Source organism: Danio rerio, chromosome 3 (genome assembly GCF_049306965.1).
Source record: "Danio rerio strain Tuebingen ecotype United States chromosome 3, GRCz12tu, whole genome shotgun sequence".
Lineage (NCBI taxonomy): Eukaryota > Metazoa > Chordata > Actinopteri > Cypriniformes > Danionidae > Danio > Danio rerio.
Window position 1 is genome coordinate 44,761,725 of NC_133178.1, and position 25,687 is coordinate 44,787,411.

Consider the following 25,687-nt stretch of genomic DNA (forward strand, 5'->3'; position numbering starts at 1 on the left):
TGCTCTACCACATCGAGAAAAGTCAGCTGAGGTGGTTCGGGCATCTGTTTTGGATGCCTCCTTGATGCCTGCCTAGGGAGGTGTTCCAAGCATGCCCCACTGGGAGGAGGCCTCAGGGAAGACCATCAAGACCAACAATACTCAGGTAGGCTGTGAGATTGACACAATTCTCAATTGGTACTAATGGGCCCAGAGTGTGCCAAGAAAATATTCCCCACACCATTGCACCACCACCACCTGCCTGAACCATTGATACAAGGCAGAATGGATCCTTTCTTTCATGTTGTTGACTCCAACTCAATTCTATATTCTACAATTTGAATGGCACAGCAGAAATCGAGACTCATCAGACCAGACAAAACATTTCCAATCCTCTATTGTCCAATTATGTTGAGCCTGTACCCTCAGCTTCCTGTTTTTAACTGACAGGAGTGGCACCCGATGTGGTCTTCTGCTCCTTTAGCCCATCCGCATCAAAGTTTGACACATTGTGCATTCAGAAATGCTCTTCTGCATACCTCGTTGTAACAAGTGGTTATTTGAGTTACTGTTGCCTTTTTATCAGCTCGAAGCAGTCTGGCCATTCTTTTCTGACTTCTGGTATAAAACAAGGCATTTATGCCCACAAAACTGCTGCTCATTTGATATTTATTTTCTATTTGTCTGTACATTTTCTGTAAACCCTAGAGATGGTTGTGCATGAAAATCCCAGTAGATCAGCAGTTTCTGAAATACTCAGACCAGCCTTTTTGGCACCAACAACCAAGCCAGGTTCAAAGTCACTTAACCCTCCTATCATTCTTGGGATTAATTTAACCCCATTAAGTGTTAAACATATGTGCATATAAAGTTCACATTGTTTTTTTTTTTTGTTTTTGTTTTTGCTCATATTGAATGACTTTTCCTAATTTAATGGAGTAAATTTGGTAAACATAAAATTAACAGTTTATTTTTCAAAGCCCTGTACACATTTTGTCACATCGATGTTCCTTGGGATCAGTTTGACCCAAGGGTCATTTAGCAGTTTAAAACAAGAAATATAAAAAAATACACATATTTGTTTTGGGTGAAATTGAGGTCACTATAACATGCTATGGTTTTATAATATGCACAAATTTTTTATATGTTAGGTATATAATAAATAAATAAATAACACAACCATACCTGTAGTATCGCAAGATTCACTAACATGGAACTCACTTGACATGGTGGTAGGAGGAATTTGGGGAAAACATATTTCATGTGGTTTACAGGGTAGGTACAAAGCTATAAAAGCTTGCACATGAAGCTTCTAAACTATTTCTATTTTTGCTTTGTGGGCCCTTCTTTTAAGCTCTCTCAATTGAAAATGGCCTCTAAGCAAAGTTTTCTGTTAGAGATTTTGTCACAGGTTTTTGACATTGAAAGTGACATAGAGGAGAAAGTGTCTGGGACAGGGTAATCTCGAGGAGGACCCTGATTTGAGGCATCCTCTTCAGAAGACTAGTGTCTCTCAACCACCAACAGACACATTATCACCAAAAAATGGAAAATTATTGTGGTCCCGCTCCCCACTTAAACTCACGGGGTAGACTTAGTGCTGCTAATGTCATCAGAATGGTTCCAGGGCCCAACAGATATGCTGTCAGTCATGTTCAAGACATAAAATCAGCATTTCAGCTTTTCATTACACCATAAACTAATTATGTATTTCAAATGACAAACTTAGAGCGGAGAAGGGTCTATGGGGACAGCTGGAAAAACTTTGATGTGACTGATTTGCAAGGCTACATTGGGTTGCTAATTTTGTGCAAGTCCAAAGGAGAAGCAAAAGAAAGCCTTTGGAATGCTGACACTGTAAGGTCAATATTTTCAGCCACCATGAATCTGAAGACATTCCATGTTTTTTCTCTCTCTCTCTCTCTCTCTCTCTCTCTCTCTCTCTCTCTCTCTCTCTCTCTCTCTATATATATATATATATATATATATATATATATATATATATATATATATATACTTTTCTATGTTCAGGTGAAAGTGAGTTTTCATGCATTTGTAAACTTGTCAATAGTAAAGCAATAGGTAATCTGTATTAACTGTATGTATAAGGGGGAGGAAGTAGGAGTTGTTAAATAGTCAATAAAGACATCCATTACCTGACACAAATTTTGGCAAAAAAAAATAAAAACAAAACTAAAAATATTCTTGAGGTTTTCAATTGCTGGGGTCAAACTGACCCCAGTGGATAAAAGGTGTTAGCAGATTTTAAGGTAACAGGAGGGTTAAATCCCATTTCTTCCCCATTCTGATGCTCGGTTTGAACTGCAGCAGTCTGTCTTGACCATGTCTAAATGCATTGTGTGGCTGTCATGTGATTGGCTGATTAGAGCAGTTGGACAGGTGATACATAATAAAATGGCTAGTGAGTGTATATCAGATGTCGCGTTAACCGAATATTGTAATTTGCATCTAGCTGTAATTCCCACTCCTGTCCAGCTGATGGTGATAGCCCGTATTAATTAGCAATTGTCTTGTTTTGCCTCCTCTTTGTCACCGCTGCGTACAGTTACAAAAATGTCACGGCAGCTGAGTGTGAGAAGTTTTTTAAACGGCCAAATAGTTGTGATATTATCAATAAAGGTGAAAAAAAAATAAAGAAAGTGATGCAGTGAACGACGAAGAAACAAACAGACAAAAATCCTCTGTTGCCGACAGCTGTTACGGGACAACCAAGCTGCAGCAAGGAGGTCAGGTGCTTTGAAGCATGCATGTGAACACTTTGGGGTGCAGAAGGATCGCGTACTGCAGGATTTATCCCGGTGAAATGAGTGTTTGAATCAAGAAATCCCACATTCATAGAATCCAGCAATCTTCTGGTCACTTCCTAAAGAGAAAGTTTGCCTAACTACAAAATGCTGGCTGAAGTGAGGCTAGTAATTCCAATCTCCAGAGTGGATTTAACATTTAAAATTTAAACTGTCATGAGAATTTGACTTTCCGAGGCAAAGAAACAAGATTTAATGACAATTGCCGTTGCATCAGTCTCCCTCGATACATTTGATTACGCAAAGGCAAGCTCCCAGTTCAGGTCGACACAGACCAGGAGGAAGATATGAGTTCAGGCAGAGAACATCATCTGAATAGTTATACTTTTAATTTATGTTCTTATTTTCAATAATATTTTGTAATATAATTTGGTGTTTATATCTGCCTGTGTTCAGGCACAAATGGTCTGGTTTTAATTCCCTCCACTGTCAGCGTGAAAAAAACAAACAAAAAAAAACATGAAATTGTTGCTAGAACAATACATTTGATGGAGTTTTTGTTAATTTGTCAAATAAATAAATAAATATTTTAGCCTATATGCTCGTCATGCAAGTTTATGATTAAAATATGAATGAAAAAAGCAATTATAAAATATGCAAATTAAATGACTGGCAATAACAAGGTATGACGGAATTTTTACAACCCTCTCTGTCAAAATGACAGACAATGAGAAAGTCTAACGTGACCTCTAGTGTGTATATATATATATATATATATATATATATATATATATATATATATATATATATATATATATATATATATATATATATATTTAACACAATTAAATGTGTAAAATCTAGTGCAACATCTACTAAGTTTATTTCTCAATGGGAGACTTTCAAATGAGGATGTCCCAGCGGGGATGATTCACCTAATGGGAAACGTTACGGAAAAACGCATTATATCCACAGCTTCTCTGGAATCACTTCATGAAAAAGCAGGCCGCAGGCTAAAAGCTTTCCAGGGAAGAAAAAAAGTGCCAATGTCTGCCTCCACAGTTTATTTGCTTTCCCTGAAGCCGAGGCGCTATGACATCTCAAATACTTAACAGAAGATTACAACCGCAAACTGTCTCATCCGCACACAAACGCACATAACCAGATTGACTTCACTGACATACAGTATTGCTCATTAATCAGTTCAGCTTTGGCAAAGTAAAACCCGCTAGTGACTGATGACTGCCAACATGCACAAAGAGAAAGCAAAGGCAAAAAAATAAATAAAAAAATACTGCTTTTGGCTCACTGCACGACCCCGTCTGCTTCTTTTTAATTGTCCCAACATGAAGCCATTTTAGAGCAAAGCCATTAAGGATAATTATGAGTGCAAAGACGCTGCAAGCTCAGTATAAATACAGCACGTTCCCAGCAAACTGCGGACTGTATTTAAACGACTTGACTTGAAACACTATGCAGACCAGGCTTGCACGAGAGGCGGATAATATTTAATAAACAGCGGTCATACATGACTTAGAGCTGCAATAAGGCTGTATTCATTACATATAATCATGCAGTTATTATTTTTGCAAACTCTGGCTGCGTTCCAGCGTTCAGCGCTGCCAAAACGTTATGCATCACTTGGCGAGGAATCTTTCAACAAAATGATTTAATTTTCCCCTCGCTTGTCATAAACAATAATGATGTCCACATTCGGATTAGATTCACAATGCAGAAACAGAGAGAGAGGAAAAAAAGCGTGCTCTGGGATTCTTTCAGCACAATGGAGAAAAATAATTAGCAAAAACATCTTTGAAGGTTCACTGTCCAATGTTCTGTTGATAAAAACAGAACTGTATGTTCCACCCTCAAGTCAACATTGTTTCATCTGGTCAGAGCAGACGTCATATTTAATGACACAAACAAAAGTGCGGATGCTAGGGATGTGTTAAATGTTTCATTTGTAGAATGGCTGAAATTGAATGATTGAATTCACTTACATCCATCACAGCTTTCCTTTCATTTGCATCCAGTTAAATAAGTGTTTACTCTAAAAGCTTATGAAGAAAGCCTTGCGTCTTTGATTTAGGAAACACATATGAACACTGTGCTACTCAATTCGGAAACAGATTGGCTTGTGTTTGTTATTTTGATTTTATATTGCATTTACACAAATGAGCCATTACATTATGACCAATTAACCTGCACAACCCACAAAACAGTAGCTAAGCATCAAGGCATGGACTCGGTACGGATTTTTGTAGTTTTGTTGTAACAACAAGAACAAAAGCATAGTAGCATAAGGCCAATAGATCCTCCATTTACCATATGCTATAGGTCTCAAACTCAAATCCTGGAGGGCTGCAGCTCTGCACAGTTTTGCTCCAACCCTGATCAAAAACAGCTGATCCAAATAATCGAGGTGTTCAAAATAGTCATGAACACCTTCATTAGTTGATCAGCTGTGTTTGATCAGGGTTGGAGCAAAACTGTGCAGAGGAATTGAGTTTGAGACCTATGCCATATGTTGTGTGGTGGTGGTGATGCTACATGAAGCTGCTATATCAATAAGGACTTGAAATATTTGGTTTGGTTCATGTCATTCTTTTACAGAAATGCATTTGCATGTTTCTTAAACTTCTCCTTGATGATTCTTGCAGTCTGCTGTGGCGCCATGAATGGGTGCACTCGATCCACAAAGATGTTCAGACATTTGACAGCTGTTAGGGGTTGTGCAATTGGGATAATGAGGCCTAAAACTCCTCAAGAAAACATTAATCACAGTGTCTGTGTCTGTCAGTTAGTTTTAATATAGTTTATCCAGGTGCCATAGCCTTTGATGGTAGTTGGTGCATCTGTGCTCATCAATGTGATGCAGCAGTGTTCATTTTGTCATTGAAAATAATGGGCGCAAAATGTTTAATACCTATAGCTTGACATACAGAATCTTGACAGGTCCTCAGTGCTATTAACGTGCTTGAAATCTTTGAGTGAGCACACTCTGATCTGCTCATCTAATGAATGAACAGCGCATTACTGTTGATGAAATAAGATGAGACTTAAATGTAGGAAAAGAAAACTTCCAGTTAGGCTGCTGGCCCAGCAGACCTATCAGGTTTCTGTTTGTCAAGCCATTTTCATTGATGAAATTAAGACTGTGCACAAGGAATCTAGATTTGTACAGTTATCATGAATTCATAGTAATTTTTATGCAGACAGAAGTTTGTGAGAAACTGTGTGCACATCGCCCTGGTCAGCGATGTTGTATCTGCTTGTGATTTGTTGCACTGTGGCACTGCAATGCTTTTATCATTATTTCACATTGAATGCACTTCAAAACATTTTTAGACAATCATTTTAAATGAGGCCTCAATATTGAATAAAGTCTTTGAATGTTTTTGTGGTTTCCCATTTTAATTGGAGAACTTTATTTCCTGCTTTGAATGCCCTTTCACCCTGCTACCATGATTTCATACAATAAAAAATATGGATATTTGTAGAAATATCACCATCAAGTTCTTTTTCTAATTAGCACCTCATGGTTTCATGACTGTGAGCTCTGTGATTTGTTTATAAATTGTTAAAATATTGGTGTCTGTGATGCAGCAAGTCCAGAGACTGCTGTGCATACCATGAGTTTATAAAAAAAAATCACTTTAATGTGGGATATGACTAAAAAGTGGTCATAAACAAATATTTTCCCAATTCAAATGAGTGGTGGCTTGGACCCAGAAACCATATCTAATATTGTCACCCCTTAACAAGCGGATATACCAACATCATTTATCTGTTTTTATTTATTTATTTACTGCTGTCTGTGATTTGTGTGTGTTTTCTGTTTATTTACATTTTAATGTTTCATATAGGACATGATCTCTGCTCTGACAACTCTTATTGTTGTAAAGTCACTTTTATTGACTCATGTTTCGGTAGTTTGGAATGATTTATTATCTACAGTACGTTGGTGATGTCAATTATGTCAAAATAACCATTTGTCAGCATATTTATAAAACTTAAAACCGAAATAATATGATACAGAATCTTTTTTGCTATTTAAAAAAAATTAAAAACCCAACAATCATGTTTTCAGGTCTGTTTTGCTGCTAAGCTAACAGATTCATTGAAGAGTACAGGCTTGTGAGTTTGTTAAGTATGCTTTTATAATTCTGATAAAAAACAGGCACAGCAGGGTGGATGCAATAGTTTAACCAACAAGTACAATCAATGAGAAAGGAATGCTGTGCAGTCATACTTTTAATATGTGTCTGTGGTACTCCCTTCTTTGCACCGATGCTTTAAGTATTACCAACTCATTTGACATTAAGCTCCATTGGGAAAAGAAAGACATTGCCTCATACTAAGGAACTGAAGACTGTCTGTAAGAAAATGTTACAGTGATCACAACTTCAAGTATCAAAACAACAAGGCAATGAACTAGTCATGAACTGTGAAAAGCACTATGTGTTCTAGGATCTGATCAAAATATTAAAAATGTCTTTTACAGTTGGGTAGGATGGGGTCTTAAGGTGCCATATAATAATCTGGATATATCTTGGCATAGATGAATAATCCGAGTTCATTACAAGGAAATGGCCACGCCGTGAGCCTCAAACACATTTGTTTCCTCATTCCTATAAAAATCTCAAGAGACTTACACATGGGATTATTCATTAGCTATTCCCTTAACATTTGCATGTACGTTAGGTCAGATTCTACATCAGCTGGACCTGCATGAGAAGTTCGACAACCAAAACACAGGCTTGTTTCCTTTTTTTTTTTAAAGTTTATAATAAACTTACTATACATTGGAGTCTTACTTTGAAAATAAAAATAATTTATATATATTAATTTTCTTTTAGGCTCTGTCTCTTTATTTTACTGGGGACGCCACAGCGAAATAAACTGCCAACTTATCCAGCATGCTTTATGCAGCAGATGCCCTTCCAGCTGCAACCCAAATATTGGACAACATAATGTACTTTTGAGGCTTTTTAAGCAAGAATGTAGTTGTTTTGATTGCAACTGTGCATTTTATTTATATGGATAGTGCCTTTTTTACATACATATATCCATTAGCCTGTCATACTGAGCAGAGGAAAGATGGTTGACGTTGACCATCCACAAGATGGTGACAGGGACAGCAAAAGCCCTTAGAGGAGAAATACTCCTAATTTCAATACCACAGCTAATCAAATCATTGTAAAATTGGAAAGTGACTTTCTAAGTCAATCTCTCTCTCTCTTTTGTATTTTGTAGTGTTGTATTTATATACCATAGTAAATGTAGTGTATTGAGTGTGAGATGGGACTCACATATTAGAAATGTATGTATTTTGTGTTGGCCGTTCTTTGTATAACCCTGAGTTACTTTTTGGTTTGCCATCTGTGTGTTTCTAATGCTTCACCTGTTTTCGTTACTGCAGATTAGTTCAGTAAACAGAAAGAAAAAAGAAATGCCCGCATGTGCTTAACGTTTTCCACAGTTATCTGGTAGTGTTTGCACTGCTTTCCTTTTTTTGGGTTAATTATTGTGATGTCCTCAACAGAAAAATACTGGGAAATGTCTCTAGATTGATGGCATTTCATGCCATTCAGCCTTATATTCTTAAATTGTGAGCAAAATCAGCTGTTTTGTCATCACTTTAGACATTACACTAAAGAATCATTCAAATACTAGCTCTAAAGTGGCGTTGGTGAATTAGTAACTGTTTCTGCTGTTCTGACGTCAGCTGCAGATGTGAATGAGCGGCGGAGGAAAGTAGTTCATTTAAACCATTATTTTTTACAACAGTCAAGTTGCATGTTAATTTGCTATGGAAAGAAAAGGAAACATTTTATTTTTTGCCATTTTAATTTATGTGAAATCATGAATATAGGTCTATGTAATGCAATTTTGAAATTTTAGCTTTTTTTGCTTTGATTAGGCTGTTCAGTCCATAAGATCAGTTTAAACTTTTAGGAAGTTTTTAAAAGAAAATCAGTTTTTTGTTCATTCATTTATTCATCTTCTTTTCAGCTTAGTCCCTTTATTAATCTGGGGTCGCCACAGCGGAATAAACGCCAACTTATCCAGCATATATTTTACACAGGGGATGCCCTTCCAGCTGCAACCTATCACTGGGAAACATCTATACATTCACAAACATACACTACGGACAATTTAGCTTACCCAATTCACCTGTAGCGCATGTTTTTGGACTTGTGGAGGAAACTGGAACACCCAGAGGAAACCCATGCGAACACGGGGAGAACATGCAAACACCACACTGAAATGCCAAGTTTCACTTCGTGCAAGTGCCATAAACAGTTGTAGTCAGAATTATCAGCCCGCCTGAATTATTAGCCCCCTTGTTTATTTTTCCCCCAATTTCTGTTTAACAGAGATAATTCTTCAACACATTTCTAAACATAATAGTTTTAATAGCTCATTTCTAATAACTGATTGATTTTAAATTTGTCATGATGATGGTAAAAAATATTTGACTAGATATTTTGCAAGACACTTCTATTCAGCTTAAAGTGACATTTAAAGGCCTAACTTGGTTAATTAGGTTAACTAGGCAGGTTAGGGTAATTAGGCAAGATACAGTATAATATTTGCTTGTTCTGTAGAGTATCAAAAACAAATAGAGCTTAAAGGGGCTAATAATATTGACCTTAAAATGGGTTTTAAAAATTAAAAACTGCTTCTATTCTAGCCGAAATAAAACAAATAGGACTTTCTCCAGAGGAAAAAAATATATATTATCAGACATGCTGAGAAAGTTTCTTTAGTCTGTTAAAGATCATTTGGAAACATTTACATAACTAAATAATGAAATGACAGGGTCAACAATAAAACAGGTGAAGATTCTGTATTGATTTCCAAGTAAACTAAAGCGTGAAAAATAATGTGGAAATGTAATCAGATTTTTGTGTCATATTAGCATATTGGAGTGCATGTAAACATACTCAACATGGGAAAAAAATTGCAATGTACAATATACCCTTTTGATTGTGACAATATACCCCCTTTTTCTTTGTTTTACACTCTTTTGTTTTTCTTTTAAACTTCACCAACATTCCACTGGGAAAAACTTTACCTTCCCTCAACAGTGTCTTTATAAGTCACCCAGTAAAATTAAGACCAAGATAATGTTCGCTTCATGCAAATACTTCCCCAACCACTGTCTTTTATGAACGTCTTTAAATCTCGCTAGCGGCCTGCATGTGGGGATTGTGGGAAAGGCTGCTCTGCCGGTGCTTGCCAGAGCACGGTTCCCCGGTGGGTGGTCCTCTCTGCCTGGGGGGAGAAAACTCCTATTAATGCTTGAATATGTGTGCTTTAATCAAATCTCCTTCCTGAGAGGATCCAATTAGGTGCAGGAGATCAGTGCCTGGTGCAAGCTAATAAACAGCATGCATTCTGCGCTCCAGCATCACGACACTGCTGTCCGATGTAGGCCACAAATATGGCCGGCCACACAAAGGGCTCCTTGTGTGGGACACAGAGGAATGCTGGACTTACTCTGCGTCTGTTTGCAGAGCTTGTTCTTATCTGATGCGGTGTGAGGAGAGCTTCAGCCGTGCCATTGTTTCGGCTCTAAAACAGGCTGACTGTGCAGGGTTTAAAGGGGACGGTTTGGCTCCAGGGATGAGTCCGCACCACTGCCTCACTGTACAGTGATACTGTATTACACACTGTCAGACCAAACCAAAAACATATCAAAATGCAAGCAGAGGAACAATAGCTGAGAGGCTACGTGTGCAGGGGAGTTAATGCTTGTTTATAAAGTGGATAACCTTGAATGTTGATATGCAGTTGAAGTCAGAATTATTAGCCTCTCTGTATATTTTTCCCTAATTTCTGTTTAATGGAAAGGAGATTTTTTTTGACACATTTTTAAACATATAGTTTTATTAACTGATTTATTTTATTTTTGCCATGAAGACAGCACATAATATTTTATTAGATATCTTTGAAGATACAAGTATTCAGTTTAAAGTGACATTTAAAGGTTTAACTTGGTTAGTTTGGCAAGTCAGTAGTTTATTCAGTAGACAATCGAAAAAAAAAATGCTCTAGGGGGTTGCAATATTGCTAATAACATAGACATTAACATGTTTTTTATAAAAATGAAAAACTGCTTTTATTTTAGCCAAAATAAAACAAATAAGACTTTCTCCAGAAGAAAAAAAAAAAAAAAAAGGAAATATGTGAAAAAAATCTTGCTCTGTTAAACACACTTTGGGAAATATTTAAAAAGGAAAATATTTCTTTAACTGTATACTGCGTAAAAATAAAAAAATAATAAATCAGTAATAAAGATACAAAAGCTGTCACTATACAGTACATTTTGTACATAAAGAGACCCAAAGTTCACCCAATGTAATTCGATATTCATTTACTCACCCTTTACTTGTTCCACACCTATTTGGCCATAAATAGACCTAATCCCTTAAACAAAAAGGAAAACTTTATGAAAAATGTCATAAACCTGTAACCATTTACTTCCATATTTGCTTTTTCTGCTACGGAAGTCAATGGTTACAGGTTTTGGCTTCAAAGTTATCTTCAAAATATCTTTTGTGTGTGTGTGTGTGTGTGTGTGTGTGTGTGTGTGTGTGTGTGTGTGTGTGTGTGTGTGTGTGTGTGTGTGAGAGAGAGAGAGAGAGAGAGATAGAGATAAATATAGACTGTAGATAAATAAAAACACCTACCAGCAACTTTATTAGGTACACCTTACTAGTTCCTTACTAGAACTGCCTTAATCCTTTGGGGCATAGATTCAACAATGCTGTTAATATTCCTCAGAGAATCCGTATACGTGATAGCATCAAGCAGTTGCAGCAGATTTGTCGGGTGCACATCCATGATGTGAATCTCCCATTCCACCACATGCTAAAGGTGCCCTATTGGATCGAGATCTAGTGACTGTGGAGGCCATTTGAGTACAGTGAACTCATGGTCATGTTCAAGAGACCAGTCTGAGATGATTCCTGCTTTATGATATGGTGTGCTATCCTGCTGGAATTATCCATCTGAAGATGGGTAACACTGTGGTCATTAAGAGATGAACATACTCAGGTAGGCTGTGGTGTTGACAAAATGCTCAATTGGTACAAATGAGCCCAAAGTGTGCCAAGAAAATATCCCCCACACCATTACACCACCACCAGCCTAAACAGTTGATATAAAGATGGATGGATCTATGCTTTCATGTTGTTGACACCAAATTCTGCCCCAAGGTTCAACATGTTGTGCATTTAGAGATGCTCTTTTGCAGACCTGGGTTGAAATGAGAGGTTATTTGAATTACTGTTGCCTTTCTATCAGGTCGAACTAGTCTGGCCATTCTCCTCTGACCTCTGGCATCAACAAGGCATTAGCCGGTTTTATATTTATGTTAACAAGCAGCTGGACAGGTGTACCTAATAAAGTGGCCTAATAGTAGCCACTTAGTACTTATTAAAGTGGTAAGTGTATATGACTGTTTCCAGATTATTATTATGTGGTGTTTCTGTTTAGTATATGTAACGAGCAATTATATGCCACGTCGCCCTGGTCGCAAATTTCACCCAGCTGGACCTTCATCAAGCCAGGATCGTACACAGCTGGAGCTCATCAAGCGGAGAGACATATAAGCCCAACCTACGCCAGGAGAAGATGAGCTTCATTCCTTCTATGACTCCCTGTGCTAATGCTTGTCTCTCTGTCTCTCCATAGCGGACTCCAACTCGTGACGATCCTCCACCCGACTACTCACTGTCCTTCACCTACTTCCCGGAGCACCAGAGCACCTCACCCTAAAGAAGAGCACCTTTTACATCACATCCACTTTGTAAATAAAGCACCCTCCGGGGACTTGTCTGTAAACTCATCCTGTTGTGCCGCTGTTTTCCCTCTGCCTCGCTACAACTGGTGGAGAATGCGCGCTTTTTCAGAGGGAAAAAAATTCAGCACTTACCAGTAAGAAGAAGTAACCACTGAATTTTCTCTGTTTTTCTTCTGTTTACAGACAGGCATCCGCTCTCTCTCTCACTCACGCTCTCTTACTCGGCTGTCATCCCCTCCTGAGTCATGTCGATCGAAGAGGTAGTACGCCATCTAGCGGAAATCTCAAGAAGACAACAAGTGATAACTGAACAACTCACCGCCAGACAAGACCATATGGAACAACAGCTCCGCCAAGCGGCCGGTTCCAGCCAGTTCTCTGAGGTGAGCGCCCATAGATTTATCACAAAACTCAGCGACCTGGATGATATTGATGCTTACCTGCACACCTTTGAGGTAATTGCGGAAAGAGAGAGATGGCCGAAGGAAAGTTGGGCGAGGATGTTAGCGCCATTCCTGACTGGAGAAGCTCAAAGAGCTTATTTCGCATTAGAGACACCGAAAAATGACGACTATAAAGCATTAAAAAAGGAGATACTCGCCAGAATGGGACTCTCCAATATAAGCGCAGCACAACAATTTTCTCAGTGGTTCTATGATGACAAACAGCCGGTTCGGACCCAAGCAGCCAACTTATCAAGATTGGGAAGATTATGGTTGTTAGGAGGAGATCCAACCGCAGTCCAGGTCGCTGAGAAGGTGGTCATTGAAAAGATGATGAGGGCGCTACCCAGACGGCTCCGCACACTTACCAGCATGAGGAACCCCGACTCGCTGGCCGCTTTGGTGGAGGCGGTGGAGCTGGCAGAAGCTCACGTGGCCCGGGAGACTGGGGAGAGAGCGGCTCTGCCACCCCGGAGGGTAAATACGCCATGGCGACCGGTGGAGGGCACAACACGACCAGGCAGCAGACCGGCGGTCCCCAGCCCAGTCGACGAACCGATGCCCACAGAGCCAACAACACTCTCGGCCCCGGCCTGGACGGAAGGGTGCGTGGTACATCGCAACGTCCCTCCCAAAGCTCCCACCCGAAAAGTATGCTTAGACGGGAAAACGCAGACGGCCACACTAGATACAGGAAGTGCAATAACACTGGTCCACCCAAACACGTTAAAATACCATCAAGAAGGGAAAGGTCGAATCCCGATTACATGCATACACGGTGATACCCGCCACGTACCCGCCCAAAGAGTCACTATAGCGACTAAGTCGGGAAGCTGGCGCATCGAAGTAGGAGTGGTTCCAGATCTTCCTGTACCCCTTCTTCTGGGCAGAGACTGGCCGGGGTTCGATGATCTCCTCACCCACCATCAGGCTCGATCGGCTCGGGCAAAGAAGAACAGCAAGGGACGGGCTCAACGGGACCGCCAAACAGCGCTGATGGCCACCGAGAGCGACAGAGGGGGTGAGTCATCATCGGCTAACCTGTACTATGATCTTTTTCAACAGATTACCGCAGGTGGCGATTTCGGGAGAGCACAGCGTGAAGATGAAACGTTGAAGCACTGCTGGCCACAAGTCCGGATCATAGACGGTAACGAACGGTTTCCCAGCCCTCACCCCCTCCCACATTTTATTGTGCAAAATGGTCTGCTGTACTGTGTCGCAGAGAGGCGGGGGGAAACGAAGACGCTATTGGTCGTCCCGAGGACCAAAAGGGAGACTGTTCTAGAACTGGCACATACTCACCCGATGGCAGGACATCTAGGAGCAGCCAACACGATCAAGAGGATCAGAGATCGTTTCCACTGGCCCGGGTTGGATGGAGAAGTCAAGAGGTATTGTCAGGCATGTGACATATGCCAAAGAACGTCTCCCCAACGACCACCCCCCAGCCCTCTGATACCATTACCCATCATTGAGGTGCCCTTCAACCGCATTGGCATGGACTTGATAGGGCCTTTGCCGAAGTCGGCCCGGGGACATGAACACATCCTTGTCATCCTCGATTACGCCACCAGATATCCAGAAGCGACCCCTCTGAGAAAAGCCACGTCATCGGCAATCGCTAAGGAGCTGTTTTTATTATGCAGCCGGGTAGGAATACCAGCAGAGATACTGACCGACCAGGGCACCCCATTCATGTCCCGGTTGATGGCAGACCTCTGCCGCCTCCTTAAGGTAAAGCAAATAAAAACCTCTGTTTATCATCCGCAGACTGATGGCTTGGTGGAACGCTTCAATAAGACGCTGAAGCAGATGCTCCGCAGGGTGGTGGCAGAGGATGGGCGCGACTGGGACCTCATGATCCCGTACGTGCTTTTCGGAATCAGAGAAGTTCCCCAAGGATCTACAGGTTTTACACCTTTTGAATTGCTGTTCGGCCGCCAACCACGAGGGCTATTGGACGTGGCTCGTCAAGCTTGGGAGCAAGAGCCAGCCCCACAACGGTCAGTAATTGAGCACATACGGGACATGAGAGGACGTATAGAGAAAGTCATGCCCATCGTCAAGCAACATCTGACCGAAGCCCAGCGCGCCCAACAGCGATTATATAACCGGCCCGCCCAACCCAGAGAGTTTCAACCAGGGGACAAGGTAATGATCCTGATACCTACCACCACCTCGAAGTTTTTGGCATCCTGGAAGGGGCCATATACAGTGGTAGAAAGGGTAGGGCCGGTAAACTATCGAGTCCGTCAGCCGGGACGAAGAAGAGAAGAACAACTTTACCACATCAACTTAATGAAGAAATGGGTTGCAGCTCCAGGTCATCTAGTTGCCTTCTCAGAAGAAACTTCTCCCGTTGTCCATATAGGTGAGCAACTCTCACCGAATCAGAAGGCGGAGCTGCAAGCCTTGGTCGGTCAGTTCAGGGATGTGTTCTCAGAGAAACCGGGCCGAACCACCATCATCCAGCACGACATCATCACCCCACCTGGCACCATCGTCCGGCAGAGGCCTTATCGAGTACCAGAAGCTCGCCGGCTGGCTATCAACGATGAGATCCAAAAGATGAGGAAATTGGGAATCATCGAACCATCTCGTAGCCCATGGTCCAGCCCCATAGTGATGGTCCCCAAACCCGACGGCACCCTCCGCTTCTGCAATGACTTCAGGAAGCTGAACGAAATTTCCAAATTCGACGGGTACCCCATGCCTCGGGTGGACGAGCTGCTGGATCGGCTGGGTGGAGCCCGATTCATATCCACGATCGACCTCACCAAAGGCTACTGGCAACTACCACTAAGTGAAAGCGCCAAGGAGAAAACCGCCTTCTCCACTCCCGGTGGGCACTGGCAATACCGGGTTCTTCCCTTCGGGCTCCACGGGGCTCCAGCAACATTCCAGCGTATGATGGACATCCTGCTGAGACCCCACCAGCCGTATGCAGCAGCATACCTCGACGACCTAATCGTCCACTCCGAGTCATGGGAAGAACATCTATCCCGGTTGCGGAGGGTGCTCCTTGATCTTCGTAGGGCTGGGCTCACAGCTAATCCCAAGAAATGCCACCTGGGTCTAGCAGAAGCAAAATACCTCGGTTTCCACATCGGTAGAGGTCTCATACAGCCACAACAGAACAAGATCAGAGCACTACAAGAAACTCCACAACCCACCACAAAGACCCAGGTACGTGCATTTCTGGGGTTAGCGGGCTACTATAGATGTTTCATTCCCAATTTCTCATCCATAGCCAGCCCGTTGACAGACCTGACCAGAAAGGGGCAGCCAGAGAAGATACAATGGAACAGGGAAGCAGATGGCGCGTTCCAAGCCCTGAAGACGGCACTAACATCTTCTCCGGTACTGCACGCACCTGACTTCGGCTGCCCCTTCATCCTACAAACAGACGCTTCCGACTCGGGCCTGGGCGCGGTCCTCTCCCAGGTCCACGGCGATGAAGAACACCCCATCATGTACGTGAGTCGGAAGCTTACCCCTGCAGAGACCCGGTACGTCACGGTGGAGAAGGAGGCCCTGGCGATCAAGTGGGCAATCCTGGAGCTCAGATATTATCTCCTTGGCAGAAGATTCACCCTGGTGACCGACCACGCTCCACTTCAATGGATGTCAACGGCGAAAAATAACAACGCTCGAGTCACCAGATGGTTCCTGTCGCTCCAGGATTATAACTTCACGGTACAACATCGAGCCGGGGCCTCCCACGGAAACGCCGACGGGCTCTCAAGGCTATGGTCAGGATGGGCAGGTCTGTCAAACCATTCTACCCCCCCTCACAATACTCTACCTTTTCTCTGCAGGACACCCAGGACCAGGACGACGCTAAGGGGGGGGGGAATGTAACGAGCAATTATATGCCACGTCGCCCTGGTCGCAAATTTCACCCAGCTGGACCTTCATCAAGCCAGGATCGTACACAGCTGGAGCTCATCAAGCGGAGAGACATATAAGCCCAACCTACGCCAGGAGAAGATGAGCTTCATTCCTTCTATGACTCCCTGTGCTAATGCTTGTCTCTCTGTCTCTCCATAGCGGACTCCAACTCGTGACGATCCTCCACCCGACTACTCACTGTCCTTCACCTACTTCCCGGAGCACCAGAGCACCTCACCCTAAAGAAGAGCACCTTTTACATCACATCCACTTTGTAAATAAAGCACCCTCCGGGGACTTGTCTGTAAACTCATCCTGTTGTGCCGCTGTTTTCCCTCTGCCTCGCTACATATATTTTTATGTGGTGGTGTATTGTGCGGCTAGAGACATTTTCACATTGTGGATAGTATAGTAGGGCAATGCGAGGGCGCAGTGGGTAGAGAGCAAGAATGACGCTGGTTTTAGCCTCAGCTGGGTCAGTTAACATTTCTGTGTGTACACTGAAAAAAAATATACAGAGATGATTCCTTGGATTTACTCTTTTTTTTTTTACGTTAAGTGGTTGTAAACAATTTATTTGTGTTGAATTTAAACAAACAAATTAAGTTGAACATTATTAAAGTTAATTTGTTTATTTAAATTCAACACAATTTTCTCAGTGATGGGTTGCAGCTGGAAGGGCAGCTGCTGCATAAAACATATGCTGGATAGGTTGGTGGTTCATTTTGCTGTGGCAACCCTAGATTAATAAAGGGACTAAGCTGAAAAGAAATTGAATGAATGAATGAATGAATGAATGAATGAATGAATGGATGAATGAGTGAATGAAAGTAAAGCAAAGTAAAAGATGCACAACTCTTCTAGAATGATTTATAATGGATCATGTGACTTTAAACTTAAGTTATGGTGTTGGAAAAAATAACTCTTTTAAATAGATTATATATTATAATAACACTTCAAAATTGTTTTGACTGTACAGTTTTGACTGTAAATTTAATCAAATAAATGCAGCCTCTGTAGGACTTTTGTTTTTATTTTTTTTAAATAATCTATCAAGTTAATGGTAGACCACATTTTACATTTTTTATACAACTTCCGCGAAAGTCACTCAGATTTACTTAAGTTTTATTTCATTTTTTATTCCATTTACATTCCCGCAGGTAAACCCACACCCAGCTTTTGTCCCGTAAGCTCACAACTATGACAAACAAGACCAGCCAATCCCATCGCACGAGCAAATACACACACCCAAACACAACCCTGGTTAATCACAGTTCACCTGCACAACAAACATGCGCGTGTGTGTATGTACTTCATACAACCTACAGCTGGATAATCCACTCGGCTTTCCCTCAGGAACAAACAAACTAGCGGATGGCTTAACCCGCAGTCCATAAAAGAGTTTTGTTAGCCGTGCGCTGTTCGTTTTCTCTAGAGATTAGCCCAAACCTAGCCTTCTTGAAAAAAAAACTGCCTTATTTTGTGTTGGGCTTGCAGAATTGGCTGCCGTCCACGTACATGACATGTTTTATAAAAGGAGGGTTGAAGCTCGGAATTACTGAGAGCTTTTTGAGTTTGGACTAATGCCCAGTCAGACTTTACTTCCTCTGCATTGGTGCTGGTTACAATAGCAGTTGTCGACTGATGGCAATAATAGCTTCTGAGGTAAAGTTAATTAGCGATAAGAGATTGACATTTGCTTTTTTTGCTCACCAGACAATGTAACTAGAGGTTTTACACAAATTATTAGCCACTCAGCGTTTTCATCAGCCTCATATTTGTTGTTGGGAATAGCCGTTTATGTGATTAAAGCTGCTTGCTAATGTACTTAAATTGATTTACATGCATTTTTGCCTAATGCACAGTGTTTCATAACCCAATTGCATGCATGTATTGTCTTTCATAACCAATTGGACATTTTTATGTATTTATATTTTCAGTTTTTGTAGGCACAGGATGCAAACATGATGTCATATTGATGCTGTACCCCATTTTCGTGGGGTCATTGGATTTTGTTTGGAAATGAAAATCAGGTTGACGTCAGAGCCCAATATCAGGCCGTCGTCAATGTCCAATGTAAAATCAACCTAAAATCAACCAAATATCAACATCTAATCATGTTATATCTTGATGTTGTGTGGACGTTACCACTATGACATCTATCAGACATTAGAATCGTCTTCTAGGCATTGTTAATTTTTGCTCAAAATGTTAGGAGTTCCCTTGCATCCTATTAGAAACAGCAGGTGTTGAGAATGGCACATAAAATACTAGGAGACAGCACACACTCTTTGAACAAATACTTTGAGTGGATGCCCCTTAAGCGATAAATTGTTATAAATTTACTTTTGTGCCTAAAGCAATTCGGGTATGTAATAAATGTATTTAATGCATGGATTATTATTTGAAATTATTAATCAATAAATACAGTTAAAGTCAGAATTATAAGCCCCCTTTTATTTTATTTTATTTTTTTTATATTTCCTAAATTATATTTAACAGAGCAAGGAAATTGTTACAGTATGTCTGATAATATTTTCTGGAGAAAGTCTTATTTGTTTTATTTCGACTAGAATAAAAGTTTGTTTTTAATAATAATAATAAAAAAAAAATTTAGGGTCAAAATTATTAGCCCCTTTAAGCTATGTTTTTACAGAACAAACCATTGTTAATGGTTTGTTCTAATTATTGCCTAATTATTCTAGCCTGCCTATTTAACCTTATTAAGCCTTTAAATGTCACAATAAGCTGTATAGAAGTGTCTTGAAAAATATCTATTCAAATATTATTTACTGTCATCACGGCAAAGATAAAATAAATCAGTTATTAGAGATGAGTTTTCTAAACCAGTGTTTCTCAACTGGTGGGTCGCGGGAACATTTTCAGTGGGTCGCGGAGTGTGTGGTCAAAAAAAACAACAAAAAATGTAAAAAATTTTTGCTTATTGCTTATACCGGACTTTTATTTTAAAATTTGTGCGCGACAACCCTACCGTTTGTACGACCCCGAATATGTAAAGTATTGATTTACATATATTGACGACAAAAAATACTTAAAGCCTCGTGTCATATGTAGTGAGGTGCTCTCATAAGAGAGAAACCTTCTAAATTAAAATGACATTTAGAAACCAGACAACATGTTTTATTAACAGTTCAGTTTAGTTCATAGTAACTGAACTTTTACTTACCCTAACCACTGTTTACAGTATTTGTTGTTTTTACTTTATAATATTTCTATAATTTGATCCATTTTTTTAAATGACAGCAATAAAATATTGTTGATTTGTAAGTCTCTATGAATGTCTTATAAGTTAACTATAACTACTTGTGTATGTTAACAAATAAATACAAATTAATTGTAACTCCTAAAGTTGTATTATAGTTTCTAAAAATTTGGGTTGCGGCTTGATGACCATGTAAAAATGTGGGTCCCATGGCCAAACCAGTTGAGAACCCCTGATCTAAACTATTATGTTCAAAATTGTGTTGAAAAATCTTCTCTCCGTTAAACAGGAATAAACAAGGGGCTAATAATTCTGACTTCAACTGATTCAATTCAAGAGTTTACACTTAGAAGAAAGATTAATTATAAAGCTTTGATTATAGATTATAAAGCTGGTGCCGATTTGGATTAGTCAATTGGAAGGAAACCGGGGAACTCAGGGGAAACCCACGTGAGCACAGGGAGTACGTGTAAACTTCGCACAGAAACGTCGGCTGACTTGGTAAGGACTAGAACCAGTGACTTTCTTGGTGTGAAGAAACAGTGCTAACCACTGGGCCACCGTGCCACCCATCTATGAAAGGAGGAGGTGTAGGGGTGGAAGGGGGGATTCTTCAAAATGAAGATAGCTGTTATATTGAACTTAGGGTATTTATAGTGGCTTAGGAATCATCTGATTTGTGAATCATAAATTGAATAATGCTGGACCGGCCACAAGCAATAATCTACACATGATCCTCTTGAAATTAAATAAACTTCACTAATTAGTTTTGTAGGAAGTTTCTTCAATGCAAATAACATTCAGTTAATTACATCAAGCAGTTCCACAGAAAAGCTATTTTGACCATGCAATTGTTCTAAATTATAATATTTGAAATTTTGCATTAATATTATTAGTGTTTTTTTTTTTAAGACACACATGAACATTTTACTGAAAATAAACACTTCCTGACAAAAGTCTTGTCATCTATCCAAGTTTTGGAAACAACAAATAATGTCAAACAACTTGACTTCTAGTTGATCATTTGGTATGCAGAAGTAGCTTATTTAAAAGGCAAAGGCCTCTAGATTACCCTTATTTTACCAAAATCATATACCATGTCTTGAATTTTAATCATCTCTGCAATGTCTCAAATTAACTTATAAGTAGGTCATCTGGAATGGCAAAGAAAGCGATCTTGCAAGACTCCCAGAGTTCATCAAGATTCTTTGGATCTTACCTAAGACATGCTCAATAACGTTCATGTCTGGTGACTGGTATGGCCAATCCTGGAGCACCTTGGCCTTCTTTGCTTTCAGGAACTGTGAGGTGGTGGCTGAGAAGTATGAGAAGGAGCGCTATCCTGCTGAAGAATTTGCCCTCTCCTGTGGTTTGTAATGTAATGGGCTGCACAAATGTCTTGATCTTTCAGGCTGTTGATGTTGCCATCCACTCTGCAGATCTCTCACATGCCCCCATACTAAACCTAACCCCAAACCATGATTTTTACTTCACCAAACTTAACTGATATCTGTGAGAATTTAGGGTCCATGACGGTTCCAATAAATCTTTTGCAGTATTTTTGATGATTGGGATACAGTCCAAGAGATGATTCATGGGAAAAAATCTACCTTCTGCCACTTTCCAAATGATCAACTAGAAGTATTTTTTTTACAATTTTTTCTTACAACTGGGATTGACGACAAGACTTTTGTCAGGGAGTGTATGCATGTGACTGGCAAATTCAGTGGTTTCAATGACTGCACATTGCAAAACTAGAAAATGAAAGATGTATAGGGAAAATATTAAATACAGCTAAAACAAAATCTATCAAAACTCTGAACAGTAGAAATAAATTGTCTCCTTTAGGAAAGAAAACATGTTAGTTTGTTGTTAGTGTTTAGGTCATTGTTTTATGAGTGACAAAGTGTGTTTTTTGGATGAAGAAAACCCTTTCAGGGATCTAGAAGAATGAGTTGATTTCAGATGTATGAAGTGTTTTTGGTAGTTTTAGTGCATTTGGATGTGAAACTCTTTGCTATGCCAAGCTGAAAATTGGAGAAGTGTGTGTTAAGAAAAGTGACTTAAGTATTGAGAAATGAGTCCTGGTGAATGTCAAATACCTCTAACCAGAGTCTTGCATGACTTTTCGAAGCAATCAAAAGCCCTTATGACCTAAGATTTATAGTAATGCACTAAAACCACTCAAAACACTCTTAAAACAAAGGTTGCAAAGGTCTGTTTTTGAAAAAAGTTCAGTTCTAAAAAACTTTTCACTGCATAATTTTGAATATATTAATACTGTATAAACTATTTTAATAAAGCCCCTTTTTTCCATGATAAAACAAAAAACAAAACTTTTGTTCAATGGAAAAATTCTGCAGATATGAATCACAGATGTTTAGTTTCTCTGGTGTTTCGTTTCTCTGGTCCTTCTGTATTAGTTATTGATTATAAAATTCTGCTAAATTTGGCTAGAAACCTTAAAAACATTCAGCTGGATGTCTATGCATCATGTCATGTCAACTAGTTCTTACTGTCATTTTTCAGAAACGAAAGGATGCAGTGTACTCTATTAAACTCAACTGTTTATGCAGAGATTGATATTAATTCTTCCCAGAGATGGGTTGCGGCTAGAAGGAAATCCTCTGCGTGAAAAACGTGCTGGATTAGTTGGCGGTTCATTCCGCTTTGGCAACCCCGGATTAATAAAGGGACTAAGCTGACAAGAAAATAAATGGATGAATGACATTAATTCCTGCTGTGTTTTCTAATATGGGAACAGTTCAAAATACAACAATAAACAAAGCTCTGTAAGTCCCTTTTGCCAAGCATAATTAAAGTCAGCCTATATTCATCCACAACACCACTCAAAAGTAAACTAGGTTACTCTGATGGTTTAAATACTGCTCACTTACTCCATCTAACTCAAATCACTCGATTACTTCAGCTGAAAAGATTTACACATCTATTCTGTTTGTCACATTTTTGTTTTTTGACCAATGAAGTATGATTATTTTGCACGTGCATTTCAGAGTACATCATGCTGTGTGTGTGTTTGAGAGAGAGAGAGAGAGAGAGAGAGATAGAGAGATAGAGAGAGAGAGAAGGCATAGGGGCCCTATTATTCACCTGGCACAATAAGACACAAGATGTGCAATTTTCAGACTAACGCAAACTTATTTTTTTAGGTTTTATGGCTCGTTGTTTAAAAAGCCATCCATTATCGCCACTTTTTAGACACATGGACGTGCTGGTCTAAAATAGAGATGTGTTAAGGCACATTGTTGGTGCATTACTGTTTTGAAGAACTGAAATAGACTGCGCCATTGACTAACTGAAAGCTGGTCTAAAGTATAGCGCAGAGCACGTTAGCTGTGTGTCTATGCAGGTCCAAATGCTTACAAAGTGCTTTATACACACAGGATGTACAGTTATACACAAATATCGTTACATATGAAAATAATTAAAGGATTAAAATGTAAAAAAATATATATATCTGTTATTTTCTACATAAATATAAAAACCACTGCATCCATGCCTTCTTTATACTTTTTTCAGTTTATTCATGACAATTTGCATTTGTATAATGTTATTATTATACGTAGTAGCATTATTCATTATATGCATATTTATATTTGTTTTAATTAAAACAAATTTTTTTTTTTGTTTTATTAAAAAAAAAAAGTTTAGATTTGTTCATCTTTCAGGTTTTGGAGATGTATGCATCACCGTGTGGGGCATAAGAATATGACGTGTGTTTGTATATAACTTTGTTATTATTGTTCATTTATTCATTTGTTGTAAATTAGAACTAAATTTAGAAATAGTTTTGAAACAAATCTTCGTGCTTAACTAACAAAATTAAATATTTAGGCTAATGGATGTCTTTAGTGGAGTGCATACAACACTGTTTCTATATCTATGAAAGTAAAGGAGTAAAAAGTAAAAGTAAAGTAAAGAGACTGAATGGAGGATTCTTTATCCTTGTGCTGGAGATGGTCTGTTAAACGGTTTTCTCAAAACTGAGCTTTCTTTCTATGGGTAATTTCTGGAGTTATAAAAAACATATGAAATAATTTCTGGAGAATTGTTTAACTTACTGAAGCCACATACTTAATGTATTATGTAGATATTAGAGAACAGTTTAACTTATTGAATTAATGCACTCTAAAACCCATTTACAGCAACCAAATTCTTACTATCATTGCCTGCATGCTTGTAATATGCCAGCAGTTTACTTTTCTGCAAATATCGTTGACACAGTTACTGTACCTCTGATAACCACATGATTCTTAAATGTAAACCACTATCAAGTTTCTTTTTGGGGGAACAATATTGAGATTGGGGTGAGTTAGGGTGCGTTCACACCTGTGAATCGATTCATTTTTCCGAAACAGGGATTCAAATTGTTACAATGTGTATATTTGTTGTTGGTGTGGTTCGCTTTCACATGGCAAAATTTCTAAACAGACCAAAGAGCTAAAACAAGTCACGTGTGAGTTAACTCTCCTCACATTGGTCATAGTTTCATGGTTTATTTAGCAGAGTCCCGCTCAGTTATCATGCATCCTACTTTTAATTTAGGGCGATTGGCAATAAGACATTATAAGCGGAAAGCTGCGCTTTAATTTTGAATGTCGACACCCTCAGACATCATCACCAGATATAAATCAGAGGTAAGACTCTCATACAGAGCCCTTGGCTAGACTGCAGTTCGATCAATGTTCCTAACGGATAAACAGCTCTTGTTAATATTTCAGCATGCTTTCACTTTCGTATTTCACATCAAACGCACATTTACCGGTAGGAATGACATCCCGCCGTACTCATAATTCTCTTTTTATGGCCATATTTGCCTATTACATATCCATAATAAACTGTGATATAGCTGGGCTCACATCGTATTGCTTTCTCACCACAATCGATCCGCTCCAGAGTTCGTTTCAATCGAGCCGAGACCACCTCATTCAGGCGATCTCGGACCGATTGGTTTGGCGCGGATCCAAGCGCAATTGCTGGTTTCACATATGCCAAATGAACCATGCTAACTGGGCAAGCGAGACAGGTTCCGAAACAAAAGTCTAGGTGTGAAAGCACCCACAGCCTTATATCTTACCATTCCACATCCAAATTTTCAGTGGCAGCACAATCTAATAGGTAGCATATTCTGTAATCTTAATGTGCTAACAACCTTTTAAATAGGTAATAGGATAATCTGACAGGGTAGAACAAATTTACAGAACCCGGTTTCCCCCACAGCAGGACAAGTGGTTAAATGTCTGATGCATATGGCAAACTAACACTTTAGCAGATCCTTAGTCATCCTCTGATTGGTTTAAATATACAGGATTTTCAGGAGCTGAATGGGTTGAAATCTCAACCAACCTGCTTGGAAACAGGTTTAATCAAATAAAAAAGCGGTGATGTTTGTCTACATACATGTCTTACTGATTTTCTGACAGATCATTAAGGATTTTGACGCATCGTCATTGTAAACTCTTAAAGATGCTCATGAATGAATGACATAGTTGCTTGCTTGTCAGGCTGTTATTCTGTGGACATTTTCACATAAACATGATGAAACACA

At 39.6% G+C, this 25,687-nt stretch overlaps 1 protein-coding gene and 1 non-coding gene across 2 annotated transcripts; both read left to right on the plus strand.

Annotated features, from left to right (window-relative positions):
- Positions 1 to 8,388: 8,388 nt before the first annotated feature.
- On the plus strand, positions 8,389 to 25,385 carry LOC141381359 (uncharacterized). Its single transcript, XM_073945308.1, has one exon. The coding sequence runs from the start codon at positions 12,804 to 12,806 to the stop codon at positions 16,863 to 16,865; it is 4,062 nt and encodes a 1,353-aa protein (XP_073801409.1). The 5' UTR covers positions 8,389 to 12,803; the 3' UTR covers positions 16,866 to 25,385.
- mir2195 (microRNA mir-2195) lies at positions 24,372 to 24,481 on the plus strand. The gene has a single exon (NR_030667.1). It is a non-coding gene; the product is annotated as a microRNA mir-2195 (primary transcript).
- Positions 25,386 to 25,687: the final 302 nt, after the last annotated feature.